The sequence below is a fragment of the Myotis myotis genome, unplaced genomic scaffold (genome assembly GCF_014108235.1).
Source record: "Myotis myotis isolate mMyoMyo1 unplaced genomic scaffold, mMyoMyo1.p scaffold_m19_p_20, whole genome shotgun sequence".
Lineage (NCBI taxonomy): Eukaryota > Metazoa > Chordata > Mammalia > Chiroptera > Vespertilionidae > Myotis > Myotis myotis.
This window is the reverse complement of record NW_023416325.1, coordinates 147,132-161,070: the sequence shown is the minus strand read 5'-3', so window position 1 is coordinate 161,070 and position 13,939 is coordinate 147,132. Positions and strand designations below refer to the sequence as shown.

Below are 13,939 nucleotides of genomic sequence, written 5' to 3'. Positions count from 1 at the left end.
TAGCCAAGTAGCCTGGGGTGGGGTGGGGGCAGGCTGGAGAGGGTGGGGGGGGAGGTGGGGGGGGGAGAAAAGGAGACTTATGTAATACTTTCAATAATAAAGAATTATTTTTTAAAAATTAGCCAAATAGGAGGCTTGCCTTATAGATCATCAGGGTCTCTGGGTCAGCCATTTTGTTAGCTCTGTTTGCTGTAACATATTGTCCCTAATAAGGAGCGCATTTTTCTGCTTTTTACTAGACACTCGGACATCTCATTGGGGATTTTTTAATATATAGTTTTACTGATTTCCGAGAGGAAGGGAGAGGGAGAGGGAGAGAGAGAGAAACATCAATGATGAGAGAGAACCATGGATTGGCTGCCTCCTACACGCCCCCACACTGGGGATCAAGCCTGCAATCTGGGCATGTGCCCTGACCGGGAATCGAACCCTGACCTCCTGGTTCATAGGTCGACGCTCAACCCCTGAACCACGCCGGCCAGGCTCATTGGAGACTTTTGTTACTGGTTTCCCAAGTAGCTTGGGCTGGTGACAGGTTTGGGAGCAGCGTCCCTTCCTTGGCGGTAACTTGTCCTCTCTCCCGGGTCAGGTCTGTGCGCGAGCAGGAGAGTCACAGTCGAAAGAGTGCCAGCTCCTGCGACGTCTCCTCCAGCCCTTCCGTGCCCAGCCGGGCACTGCCCACGGAGGAAGTGAGGAGCCAGGCTTCCGATGACAGCTCCCTGGGCAGGAGCGCCAACATCCTCATGATCCCTCTCCCCCACCTGCACCAGTATGAAGTCAGCAGCTCCTTGGGCTACACCAGCACGCGAGGTCAGAGCCGAAGCCCGGGCCGAGCTGGGCAGAGCTGGGCGCAGCTTCCTTCCTGCAGTGAGGGGTGGGGCTTGGGGGGTTGTGGCCAGATGTAAGTCCACGTTTAATGATTTCCATGCCAGTGCAGTGAGTACAAACCACCTGAGCTGTCTGTCCATGTGCCTACGAGGAAAATCAAGCAGGTTTAGCGAACACATGGACTGTCTCTGCCAGGGTCTGGCCCGCTGTTCATCCAAATATACATATTTTATTGTTCCTCTCACATGCAGAACATACCCACCCCATCTCCACGGGAGGCAATTCAAGTCCTGCCCTTGACGTATACCAGCTTAAAGTGCAGGGTCTTTAAGTCTAGGCGATGTGTGGTCCTCCCCGTCAGTTTGGATGTGGCTTCATTGGCCAGTCATTTGGGGACCGAGACTATGAGTTTAAAAAGTAAACACACCCCCGGCTTCATCTCTCCCTGCTTTGGTGCTTGTACTCATTTCCCTCACTGCTCGGCACGAGTACTGTCCGAGGTTCTTGGCAGCCTTGGCAGAGCGGGCTGCCTGGTTCTGGTTCCTCTGTGGCTCTGTGCTTGTCTCCGTGTCTCATCTCTACCGTAACCGGCAGATGCCCTGGAGAACATGGTGGAGCCGCCGCAGCGAGACTCCAGCGCGCCAGGGCGGTTCCACGTGGGCAGCGCGGAATCCATGCTGCACGTTCGACCGGGGGGCTGCGCACCCCAGCGGGCGCTGATCAACCCCTTCGCCCCCTCACGGATGCCCATGAAGCTCACGTCCAACAGGAGGCGCTGGATGCACACCTTCCCTGTGGGTGAGTTGGTGGCTCAGGAAAGAGCCGTGGCCGGGCGCTCTCAGGCCTGGTCCTCAGCACCAACCAACCACAGGGCTGTGGTCAAGTATCCAAACACCTCTGGTACCTGGTGCCCCACCTGTCAGATGGGGTAGCCACGCCCCCCTTTGCCTACCACAGGGGTTCTCGTGAGGACCCCGAGGGCACACCTGGGAATGGGCTTTGTGACTGTCGCGAGCGGTATGGAGCCGAGGGCTTCTGTTGTTCTGTTTGAAAGAGACTGTGCTTTGCCACCTGCTTTCTTTCCTAAGACTGATGGCCCTCATTCTCGTTCATTCCTCCCTCTCCTGCCTCTCTCTGGGTTTTATGCAGCTGTGGCTGGAATGCACCTGCAGCTGAATGGGCTCTTGCTGGGCTGGGAAGGGACAGGTGCATGAAACGCCAGGGTTTTTCCTGGAAGCCATCCTGCTGAACGCCTGGGAACGTCTAGTTGTTATTATTATTTATTATTATTATCATTTTCTTGCGTTAGTGTTAAATAAGTGAGCAGTGGATCTGGTTCTTTCGGCTGTCATTGGGGGTCATTCTCAGCCCCCTTCTCGCCCTCCTGATCGCTGTCATAGTCAGTCACATGACCTGTTTCTTCGGCGTCTCTTTCTTCCCATTGCTTTCCCACTGGCTCCCTTCGTGTTCTCTTGGGGGAAGGACCATTGGTGTTTCCCCCGTGACTCTTCGCTCTTCTTGCTTCTGTGCTTTTCCTCCAAACACCCGACACGCAGCACTTCACTGAAACAGTATCTCCAGAGCTGCATCCTCCGCCCACCTGGGCCTCGCATCGCCAGGCCCTCCCTTGCCGGGCTCCCCAACTGTCGCCATCCTCAGAGGTTCCCTTCTTTCCCAAGCTCGTCGCCTGCACGTGTCTTGCCTCTTGCACGCCTGGGTTTCACACGGATCCTTTCTTCCACCTAGACCTCCTCTCCTTCAGCCTCGCTGACTTCGATGTTCTGAAACTTCCTTCTCTAAGAAGCAGACTGGACTAATTCTGATGATCTCCTACTCGCCTTTTTTGCGCTTATGTATCTTCTGCTTCTTCAAGTCACAGTTGTTGCTATCTTATATATTAGTCAAATCCTTGGTGTTTCTTTCTTTTTTAAAATATATTTTTATTGATTTCAGAGAGGAAGGGAGAGGGAGAGAGAGAGAGAAACATCAATGTTGAGAAAGAATCATGGATTGGCTGCCTCCTGCATGCTCCACCCTGGGGATTGAGCCCACTACCCGGGCATGTGCCCCGACCGGGAATCGAACCGTGACCTCCTGGTTCACGGGTTGATGCTCACGTACTGAGCCACACCGGCCGGGGGAGCCATTGGTGTTTCAGTTGTGTGGTCCTTTTCATGTGGTTGGTGCTAACCTTCCTGGGAAGGGCCTTTGCCTCCTGTACTTCTGTATTTCTCTGTGGTGTCTCAGTTGGACACGCCTGAGAAAGAGGCTCGAATATTCTTAGGCTGGACAGAGTGACAAACACAAGGCCACACGGGAGGATGAGTTCAGCTCTGAAGAGCAGACGTCCTGTTGGGAGCCGAAGGGCCACGGGGATACCGTGCCTCTGTGTGTGTGGTCTGTCGTGTGCTCCTTCAATGGCTGCAATACCCGCATCCCGGCAGCCAGAAGGGAGGAAGATGGATGCCAAGTGCACAGCACGAGCTGTCGGGTGGGGATGATGCTCAGTGGGTCTTTGTCTGGGTAGGACCATCCGGAGAGGCCATCCAGATCCATCACCAAACTCGACAGAACATGGCGGAGCTGCAGGGCAGCGGGCGGAGGGACCCCACCCACTCCTCTGCAGAGCTGCTGGAGTTAGCCTATCATGAAGCTGCTGGAAGGTGAGAATGTGCGCAGGGCTCCGGACAGTAGCCCGAGACCACCCTTTGGCACCCAAGACAATGCGCAGAACAGACCACTGACACAGTGTCATGTTGATGAGACTGGAAGAGACAGTGTGAGATCAGGGTCAGCGTCACTCCCTTCAATGGGCCACGTTCAAAGCAAACGGCCTGACATTTTTGCCAGAAATGTTGCCCAGGCCCTGCTTTAGTGGAGGTGTAATTCAGAGCCCAGTTTGTACACCTCAGACATGAATGCCTTCTAGTCCTTGGTCAAGGCTGACAAGGGGTGCCGAGACCGGTGATTCTTGCTGTGTGTGTTGGGCAGGCAGCCTCTGGCTTTTGTCATTTTGGTCACTGAGAAATCTCACTGCTGAATTTAGAATAAATCAGTGTTAAAAACGGTGGAAATCAAGGTCTTTGTTTTTAAAAACAAGCCTTTTTGAACCAGAATTCTGAATGCGTTAGAGCAGCGGTTCTCAACCTGTGGGTCGCGACCCCTTTGGGAGTCGAACGACCCTTTCACAGGGGTCACCTAAGACCATCAGAAAACACATATATAATTACATATTTGTGATTAATCTCACTGTGCTTTAATTATGTTCAATTTGTAACAATGAAATTGAGGGGTCACCACAACATGAGAAAGTGTATTAAAGGGTCGCGGCATTAGGAAGGTTGAGAACCACTGCGTTAGAGGCATCCAAAGAGACTCGGTCCAGGAAGAAAGCCATTGAAGCCTGGACAAGCATGAGCCCGGGTTACGCCTGGACTCACTGTGATGCTTTAGGCAACACTTTGCAAAGAGCAGTGTTCGACCCCATTCACTCACCTCAGCATCCCCTGGGATGGATGAGGGATATAGACCGACGTGACCATCTCTACCAGATTAACTTGCTGCCTCTATTCGAGCACCTCACATCCTCCTGTTGGTGTCAGCAGGGGAGGCTTAGAGCAGAAAGGGCAGACGGTCTAGCCTGGCAATCGCAGGTGAGGTGCCAGGGCAGGAGGGGCTGGTCACAGGAGGCCGGAGCTGGCACCCAGACCACGCGCCACGGCCTGGTAGCCTGTGACACGGATCCCAGCGGTTGCCAGCCTGGGACTGGGTGGCTGAATAGCCAGTCCTGTTTTGGATGACGACCCCTGGGATGCAGGGTGAGCAGGATAAAGGAGGTGATGATCTGCACTAAGCCAGGTGGCTGGGCTCTTCCCTGCAGGCACAGCTCCTCCCGCCAGCCTGGCGACGGCATGTCCTTCTTGAACTTCGGTGGGACGGAAGAGCTTGCTGCCGGCCTGCTTAGCAACAGCAGCGCAGGTAACCGATCCAGGAGGCGACAGAGCCGGGACGCTCGGAGCAGGCTCGCCTGGGGACCAGAAGGAAGGGCCGCGTCTATTTTGGGATCATGTCAGCCACAATTTGGGGCGACCTATTTAGAAGCAGTGCTTTATAATGCATGGAATTATAAATGGGCCGCACGGTACATTTTTAGCCGGGAACATGCTGGTCAAGCCACATTTATCATCGGTCTGTCAGCCAGTCGTGACCGAGGACGACTTGCGAGCTTGGTGTTGAGGGCAGGGCCAGGGCCAGGGCAGGAGAGATCTCTGCTCCCGAAAGAGCTTTCCATTGTGTGTGTGGGGGGGGGACCCCTCCATAAGAACAACTAGGAGAGGCCCAGAGGGGAGCAGTGTGGTGTATTTTGTCCTCTTCTCTCTTTGCATTTCTTGTTCGGCCTGTGTGGCTCGGTGGTTGAGCGTCGACCCAGTGAACCAGGAGGTCGCGGTTCAATCCCGGGTCAGGGCCCAGGCCCAGGTGGTGGGCTTGCCTCTGTCTGGAACATGCTTTTTCTCTTTCTTCAACACCTGATTCTGCGTGGGAAATGTCGGCTTGGTCTTTATGCATCAGCTCCAACAGCGCCCCTCCTTTGCGGCCCTCTGGTGCTCCTGTCTCCTCCCCAGGCCTTCCCAGGAGCTGTTAGGCATGTGTCCACAGCGCTTCACACGCGTGACCCCGTTGTCCCACTTGGCACGTTCTGATCCCATCGCTTCTGTGTTTGTCGCTCCACTCGCCTGAAAGAGCTTATCTCTGTTCGCCCCCACTTTGTCCCCACGCCCCACATGTATTGACAAGTGAACGTACACTTCCAAGGCCAAGCGGCCATTGTGAGAAGCATCTGAATGACCCACAGAGTTACTCTACTTTGCCTGCGAGTGTTCAGTTACATAAATATGTTCTAGAATGTTTAGCATCTTACCGTAGAGAAGGCGTGGGCACCTCGGGTACTGTTGTCTGGGTAATGTAGAGAAGCAGGCTCATCCTTACTCTTGCCCTGTCCCTTGATGACCAGTAGCATGTGTTTTCAAAGGGGTCAGGGGTCATCAGAGGTGATCTGTAGCATTGAACTCCCACCTTTGATTTTGTGCTTCCTGGTCAGTCGTGTTAGCCAGCCACGGAAAGAAACGCGATCAAATCATTCTGTGTTGCCATGTGCAATAAGCAGTTCATGTCAGATTTACCTTCAGGATAGATCTAGACTCTTACCATCACCTCCACCACTCGCTCGGTCCAACGTAACACTGTAACATCCATCATCTTTGCCTGAATTAGCTCCGAAGCCTGCTAACTGCCCTTCCATACAGAAACATTAATGATGAGAGGGAATCACTGATCGGCTCCCTCCTGTACAACCCACACGGGGGATCGAGCCCACAACCCGGGAATCGAAACGTGACATAGGTCGATGCTCAACCTGTGAGCCACTGGGCTAGAACTTTCCTTTTTGTTGTTTATGGCTGTATCTCTAGAGTTTAAAATGCTTCCTGGCACACAGCAGGGAGCTGAGTGAATGCCGAGAGCCTTCTGAGGTTAGCTTTCTCTCCTGAAGGTTTTTCTTCTCTCTTAAAACCTTTAGCATTGATTCTGGAACAGTTAACTGGATTCCTTTCCTCACAGCATCGGACCGTCTTTTTCTGCCTTGATTGGTTTGGAATTGACTCCTTTCAGCCATCCTCAATCCCCACAGACCGCTCTCTTCATACCCACTAAACTCTTACCCGTTCCCGAAATGTTTCTTGAACACTAGGCACTATGCTAAGCCCTGAGGAGACGCCAAGTGATCCGGACACCGATCCTCACCTCAGGGAGCTCTGGCTCGGGATTCTGTTGGAAGCAGTTCCATGGGGGGAAGGGGTAACAATCATGGAAGTAAAGCCCTCGTCCTAGCCAGTTTGGCTCAGTGGGTAGAGTGTCGGCCCATGGCCTGAAGGGTCCCGGGTTCGATTCTGGTCAAGGGCACATATCTCAGTTGCAGGCTCAATCCCTGGCCCTGGTCAGGGCGCATGCGGAAGATGCCCAGTCGATGTGTCTCCCTCACATCAATGTTTCTCTCTCTCTGTCACTCCCCCTCCCTTCCACTCTCTAAAAAAAAGAGAAAATAAAGCCTTCTTGAGGGGAGCTGGACTGTGAGTGGTTCCAGTGGTACCGTGTGGTTTGAACACGTGACCTACGACCAGAACTAAGTTCCCAGCCCGACTCCTCATGGCCTCCGGAGTTCGGCCTTCAGCCTGGGCTGCGCCTCATCCGTTTAATGGGCAGAAAGGCCTTCGCCTCCTCCCTGCCTGCCCACCCGCCTCGCCAAGTTGCAGCCATCAAAAGTAATCGGGTTCCCTGAGGGCAAAATGTCACATTGGGTTCTTGTTTGGGGACAAGGTGGGGTCTAAACAAACAGCTAGTTCACATTTCATTCATTAAAACACAGACGACCTCATCCGTGACCTCACCCTCACCCCCTGGGCTTGACAGTCTGCACCACCTGCAGGCACTCGGGCATGACTCAGGTCTTCTGCGCTTGGACTGAATCCCTAATCCCTAGCGAGTCATGGCTCCCAGGAGGTGTCTCTGTGGGTCTCCCTCCTGGCCCCGTCGGTTCTTTCTGAGCTTTGTTGGCTGCAGCCTGGCACCTGGGCCATTCCCTTGTTCTTTACACTCGGCCCAGCAGTGGGACTGGGCAGAGAGTTTTCACCCCTCTGCTTCTTTTAAAAATATATATATATTCGCCCTCGCCAGTCTGGCTCAGTGGATAGGGCGCCGGCCTGCAAACTGAAAGGTCCCAGGTTCAATTCCGGTCAAGAGCACATTCCCGGATTGTGGGCTCAATCCCCAGTAGGGGATTTGCAGGAAGCAGCCAATCAATGATTCTCTCTCATCATGGATGTTTCTATCTCTCTGTCCCTCTTCCTTCCTCTCTGAAATCAATAAAAATATATTTTTTAAAATGTATTTTTTTTTATTGATTTCATGTTTTGAAAGGAACATTTAAATATTTACATGTGTGTTTTAAAATGAGTTCTATTACATTTCTGTTAATAAATTGTATTTCAAAGAACCTGTTTTTCTTTCAGCCTAGTTATAGGTGAAATCATGTGTTCGATTTTGTGTGTTTTCTCTTCAGATAGTGAGCTTTGACATCATACTTCAAATAGCCATGATTTGGGGAAGGATGAAATTCAAATAGGTCATTATATGCTTGCTAAAGATTGCTTTTATGTGTGCTAAAGATGGCTTTACTTTGTTTAAAATGACTTTGGAATATGTCCCTTTTCTTACTGTAAGTGGTAAGCTGCTTTTTGCAAGGCCTCAGTGGGCAAAGAATAATAGTATTGATAACCTCAGAGTCACGTTCTGGCTCGTTCCCAATGTTTAGAGTGATCCTTTTTCTGTGACTGATTCCTTCGTGCTGCTGCAAATCCTCAGCACTTGGCTTATGTCTTCATTTTTACCTCTAGTTTGGGGCTGTGTAAACCATGACTGGTCAGAGCTTTTCTTGAAGAATGAGCTTCATTAAAACCAGCTGTTTTCCTCTTTCCATAGGGATGAACCCCAGGACCCAAAATAAGGATTCGCTAGAGGACAGTGTCTCTACCTCTCCCGACCCAAGTAAGAGGGGCGGCTGGCTGGGGAAGGTGGGGAGGAGGTGGGGGTGTTGACAATCCACAAATAACTTAAACAGTTTTTTTATTGAGTGATTGATTTTAGAGAGAGAGGGAGAGAGAAAAAGAGAAGAGAGAGAGAAACATTGATCTGTTGTTCCACGCATCCACAACCTTGGCCGATCAGGTCAATGCTCCAACCAACTACCTGGCCAGGGCTATGTTTTGAATTCTTGAAATGGTGATGAGTTAACAAGACCTGTGCATAGTCAAACTCATAGAATCGAAGAGCGGAATGGTAGTTGCCAGGCGCTTAGGGAGGAGGTGGAAATGGGGTGTTGCTCGTTCATGGACGTGAAGTTTCAGTAACGCAAGATGAGTAAGTTCTAGCGCTCCGCGGTACAACAGTGTGCCCAAGTTAATAATACTGTGTGGTGCACTTACTTGAAAAATGCGTGAGGGGGTGGATCTTGTCTTAAGTGTTCTCACCATAATAAAGTAAAATTGAAACAAAAAATCAGCCCAAGGCCTGTGTGGGTCATGGAGTTGGGCCGATTGTAGGTCAGATCAGATTCCCCAAGGCAGCTGATGGGGCATATTTCCTGCTCTGACTGAGCACACGGCCCTCCTCCTGTCCGGCAGCCCCGGGTTCGGTGGGACCCGTTGCACTGGTCGGGGTGTGTCTACATGCTGGAAAGTCGCCTCAGCAGAGAGGGTTCTGGTCCTGTCACCGCTGGGAGGTCAGGCTTGGCCCGCTGTGTCAGGGGTTGGTGAACACACAGCTGCCCCGAGGAGGCAGGGTGAGGGCTGCTGAGGCAGCAGAGGTCAGCCTCACCGAGGGACACAGCGCCGTGCAAAGAAGGTGTATGGGTTCTCGCCCGGGGCTGAGGGGAGAGGCGTGGAGTGTTTCTTTGTACAGAGACTTGGGAAATAATCTTCACTTCAGTAACTTAAAGAAATAGCTGCCCTATTCCTTTAACTCACTGATGCTCCACTGGGGTGGGCGGGGGGCAGGGGGCGGGGGAGGGGGGGGGCTGCGATGATGTGCCCGGGGGACACGTGGCAGTGTCTGCAGACATGTTTGGTTTTCACAACCAGGAGATGCCATTGGTGTCCAGTGAGTAGCGTCCATGGTGCTGCTCCACATCCCACAATGCACAGGGCAGCCCCCCTCCCCACCCCAACACAGAATTATCCAATGTGAACACCTCAGTAGTGCCGAGGTGGAGAAACCCCACTTTAACCAAAGAGCAAGCAATTTGGGGGCAGACCCCTGTGGTCAGGCCCACTCTCCCTACCCACCGAAGCTTTCCTTTCTAGGTGGTTCAGCTCAGCCGCTTACACTTCCGGCCTTATAACTGTCCCAAGCACCCTGATTTCTCTTCCAACCCTTTGGATCTGTGGCTTATTTTTGCAATTCTGAAAGAATTCCTAAATTCTGCTACCGTGTGCTGCTCGCTCCAAAATCCAGCTGAGCTCTCCTCCTCGCTCCGCCAGCCCCTCTGCCGTCTCAGGAGAGGCTCGGGCTCCAGCCCGCTCCTGCTCTGGGGACGTGATCCGCTTCGATGTGTGCCTCTGCCTGCCCCGCGGTAACCTCCTTGCCATCGCAGCTTATAGCTCACAATCAGCAGAAAACGAAAGGATCAGCTTGAATCCCATTTGCATGATGGGACTGAATAAGCAGCACGCGCATTGCATTGTCTAACAAACTGTTTCTCTTCTTTCTCTTTCTCCCTCCCCATCCCCGTGCCTGGAAATTTTGTCACCTTGCACCATGAACTCCCCCCGCCCCTCCCTCTCCCCCGGCTCCCCTCCCTGCCCGCCTCTGTCCACGCTTGCCCGTGGCGACCACACGTGCCTCCCCCGTTTACACGAGGCAGTTCTGACACTGTCTGCCCCCCCTGTAGTGCCAGGCTTCTGTTGCACAGTTGGAGTGGACTGGAAGTCTCTCACGACTCCGGCGTGCCTCCCCCTCACCACCGACTACTTCCCCGACCGCCAGGGCCTGCAGAACGACTACACGGAGGGCTGTTATGACCTCCTCCCAGAAGCGGACATGGACAGGTGGGTGTCAGAGGAAGGGTGTTGGCAGGCAGTCTGGGAATGGCCAGGTGTGCGTCAGAACACTGAATTTTCAGAACACTGAAATTATACTTAGGAAATGTTATGATGCAAGAACTGTTAAATTTTCTTTTAAAAAAAAAAAATTTTTTTTATTGATTTTTAGAGAGGAAGGGAGAGGGAGGGATAGAAACATCACTGAAGAGAGAGAATCATGGACCGGCTGCCTCCTGCACACCCCCTACTGGGGATCAAGCCCACAGCCCGGGCAAGTGCCCGGACCAGGAATTGAACCCCGACCTCCTGGTTCATAGGTCGATGCTCAACCACTGAGCTACACCAGCTGGGCTGTCTATTTTTCTTTGGAGTTCTATTGACCCGCCTCCTTTAACCATTTCCCCTCATTGATCCCTTCTCATGTTTTCTGTGACAGTTGTTCGGATCTTCTTTTCTAAGATTATTCATTTGGGCATCGAATTACCTGCCTTCTTTTCCACCTCTTGAACCGATCATTGCTCCCAGAATAGATTTATAGACGGTTAGTTTTATGAACCACCGTGGAATGGTTATCAGGGCTGGCTTGTGGGGTTGAAGCGAAGGAGAGGATGGGAGTGTGGACTCCGAGTGTCCCTCCGCCCTGGGCTAAGCATATGCGTGTGAGCAATCGTTGGCTCTTTCAGGAGAGACGAGGAGGGTGTGCAGATGACGGCCCAGCAGGTGTTCGAAGAGTTCATTTGCCAGCGTCTCATGCAGGGCTATCAGATCATAGTGCAGCCCAAGGCGCAGAAACCCAACCCCGCCGTCCCACCCCCGCTGAGCAGCAGCCCCCTGTACAGCCGAGGTGAGTTCTCTTCGACTTATATTTTTTCCTTTTTAAATATATATGTGTATATATGTAACTTTTTTAAAATAGATTTTTATTGGAGGGTCCAGGACCCTTTATTCCACAGACCAATGCTCTATCCACTGAGCCAAACCAGCTACTGTATTTTTTCTTTTCTACTAAATTTGTGCAAGTAGAGTCTCAAGATGGTAGGGAATAGATAAATTTAGGAGTAATTATTTTTCTTTTCTCTTTTTCAAATATATCTTTATTGATTTCAGAGAGGAAGGGAGAGGGAGAGAGAGAGAAAAACATCAATGATGAGAGAGAATCATGGATCGGCTGCCTCCTGCACGCCCCACACTGGGGATGGAGCCCGCAACCTGGGCCTGTGCCCTGACCAGGAATTGAACAGTAACCTCCGGGTTCATAGGTCGATGCTCAACTGAGCCACACCAGCAGGGCTAGGAGTAATTACTTTTCAACACAAAATATTTCCCCCTAAATTTTACTTTACAGGAGGAATGAAGTCTCCACTAGGCACAGATTTATCCTAAAGCTCTCATCTAAACTCTCCTTTCAAGGAGGAGAATGGCCAAGTTCAGAAATGTCACAGCCTGGCTTGGGCGACACCTCAGCTGAGCTGTGACTGAGATGTCAGCATTCGCAGGGACTGTTCTAGACCCAGACACTTGCATTTGTTTCTGACATGGTGCCTGGCACACGGCAGGTTCTCAGATGTCACCTAAACCTGAAGCTTATACTTTCTTTCTTTTTTCTATTCTGGATTCATCTCTTTTTTATCACTGACGTTTACTGATTTGGAGCAAGAATGGGGGTGTCATCTGTGAGTGGCAGGGGCTAATCAGTGGCAGAGACTGGGTGACGCCGGCTGAGTTGGAGCCAGGCGCTGGAGAGCCCTTCTGAAGTGACGCAGGCAGAGAAAATTCAGTGCGGGTGCCTGGAATCAGAAAGCAGCGGTCGCTTCCTGGAACAATCGATGAGCAACCATTAATCTTCAGCTTCCTCCATCTAGCTAATGAGACCCCTGTTCCCCGAGCCACCCAGCTCAAAATCTCTGCTCGTCTTTGGCTCCATTAAGCCGCCCCTGGCCAGAGGATCAGAGAAGTGTGGTTTTGTTAGAGGGAGCTCGGTGGTCACCCGGCCCAGGCCCCGTTGTTGATGACGAAGCCTCGGACTCCCTCTGGATTTTCCTTGAAAGCCCCCTGTGATCTTTATCATGTGTTGCCTTCTTTTCCTAGTCTGGACTCTACTGAATAGGAACCTTTCTGAGTACCGGGACTATTTTGGCTTCATTTTTAAAAAAATATAGATTTGTATTGATTTCAGAGAGGAAGGGAAAGGGAGAGATAGAAACACCAATGATGAGAAAGAATCATGGATCAGCTGCCTCCTGCAGGCCCCCACACTGGGGATCGAGCCTCCAACCCGGGCATGTGCCCTGAGCGGGAATGGAATCATGACCTCCTGGTTCCTAGGTCGATGCTCAATCACTGAGCCACACCGGCTGTTTGACTTTGAGTGTGTCATCCAGGTGCTATCAGCAGCCCCAGGCTCTGATCTGTAGCTGGTTGGTTCATAACGGAAAAATCTGCTAACTTCAGGACTTTAACATTTTGTTTTTTTACCAAAGGATAACACTTTTCCACGAAACTACCCTCCAAAGAAAGTATCTCTTTTGTCTCTCCTTTCCTGAATCTATACGGAAGAGAGGCAATTGGCTGTTAATGGAATGACCTGCAACCACATGTAGAAAATGATTTTTTTCCTCTCTCAGGCCTGGTGTCCCGAAACCGCGCTGAGGAGGAGGACCAGTACTGGCTGAGCATGGGCCGCACGTTCCACAAAGTGACTCTGAAGGACAAGATGATCACAGTGACGCGCTACCTGCCCAAGTGAGTCCTGGGGCAGGTCAGGCTCCAGCTCCTGTCCTGCGTGTGTCCACGTGCTGTCCACATACTCAGTTACATGTGTCACGCAGTTCACACGGAGGCGTGGGAGTGAGTGTTGTCCTCTTCTGGAGTTGCTGTTTGGTTTCCTAGGGTTCTGTTAGGGTTATAGTGCCCAGACTTCCAAAAGGGATTTGATTCCGTTTATAACGTTTCCCCTGATTCTTAAAAAGCCAAGTGAAAATGAAGAATGTGAGGAGAGAAGAAGGAGAAAGTTGAGATCTGAGAAATCTCTGCCAGCCCCCAGGGACGAGGTGGTTGAATGCCCAGGAGGGTGCTAAGCGTTTTGGAAAAGGTAGGGAGGAATCGGGGAAGGTTCCCTGTTGGACTTCCGGCCGGGCTGTTTTGTTTCAGGTACCCTTACGAATCGGCCCAGATCCACTACACCTACAGCCTGTGCCCTTCCCACTCGGACTCGGAGTTCGTGTCCTGCTGGGTGGAATTCTCCCACGAACGGCTGGAGGAGTACAAGTGGAACTACTTAGATCAGTACATCTGCTCCGCCGGCTCGGAGGACTTCAGGTCGGTGGGCGCTTTGGGCCGCCTTGGGTGTAGCCATATTTTTTGTTTGTTTTTGTCTAAACAATATTTAGTCATTTATTATTTTATTATTATTATTATTTTTTAATCTTTATTGTTGAAAGTGTTACATATGTCCCCCTTTT

General features: G+C 51.6%; 1 protein-coding gene across 8 annotated transcripts in view; it reads left to right on the top strand.

Moving 5' to 3' along the window:
- DEPDC5 (DEP domain containing 5, GATOR1 subcomplex subunit) overlaps positions 1–13,939 on the top strand; it is a 64,201-nt gene that overhangs the window by 25,134 nt on the left and 25,128 nt on the right. For 3 of the 8 annotated variants that reach the window (XM_036354202.1, XM_036354204.1, XM_036354201.1), the window contains exons 21-29: positions 590–810; positions 1,423–1,626; positions 3,356–3,491; positions 4,709–4,806; positions 8,362–8,427; positions 10,301–10,484; positions 11,162–11,322; positions 13,103–13,220; positions 13,629–13,796. In XM_036354202.1, the coding sequence (XP_036210095.1) occupies positions 590–810; positions 1,423–1,626; positions 3,356–3,491; positions 4,709–4,806; positions 8,362–8,427; positions 10,301–10,484; positions 11,162–11,322; positions 13,103–13,220; positions 13,629–13,796 (1,356 nt within the window). The remainder of the gene's footprint in view (positions 1–589; positions 811–1,422; positions 1,627–3,355; positions 3,492–4,708; positions 4,807–8,361; positions 8,428–10,300; positions 10,485–11,161; positions 11,323–13,102; positions 13,221–13,628; positions 13,797–13,939) is intronic. The other 5 variants (XM_036354205.1, XM_036354203.1, XM_036354208.1 and 2 more) reach the window with 3 other exon arrangements.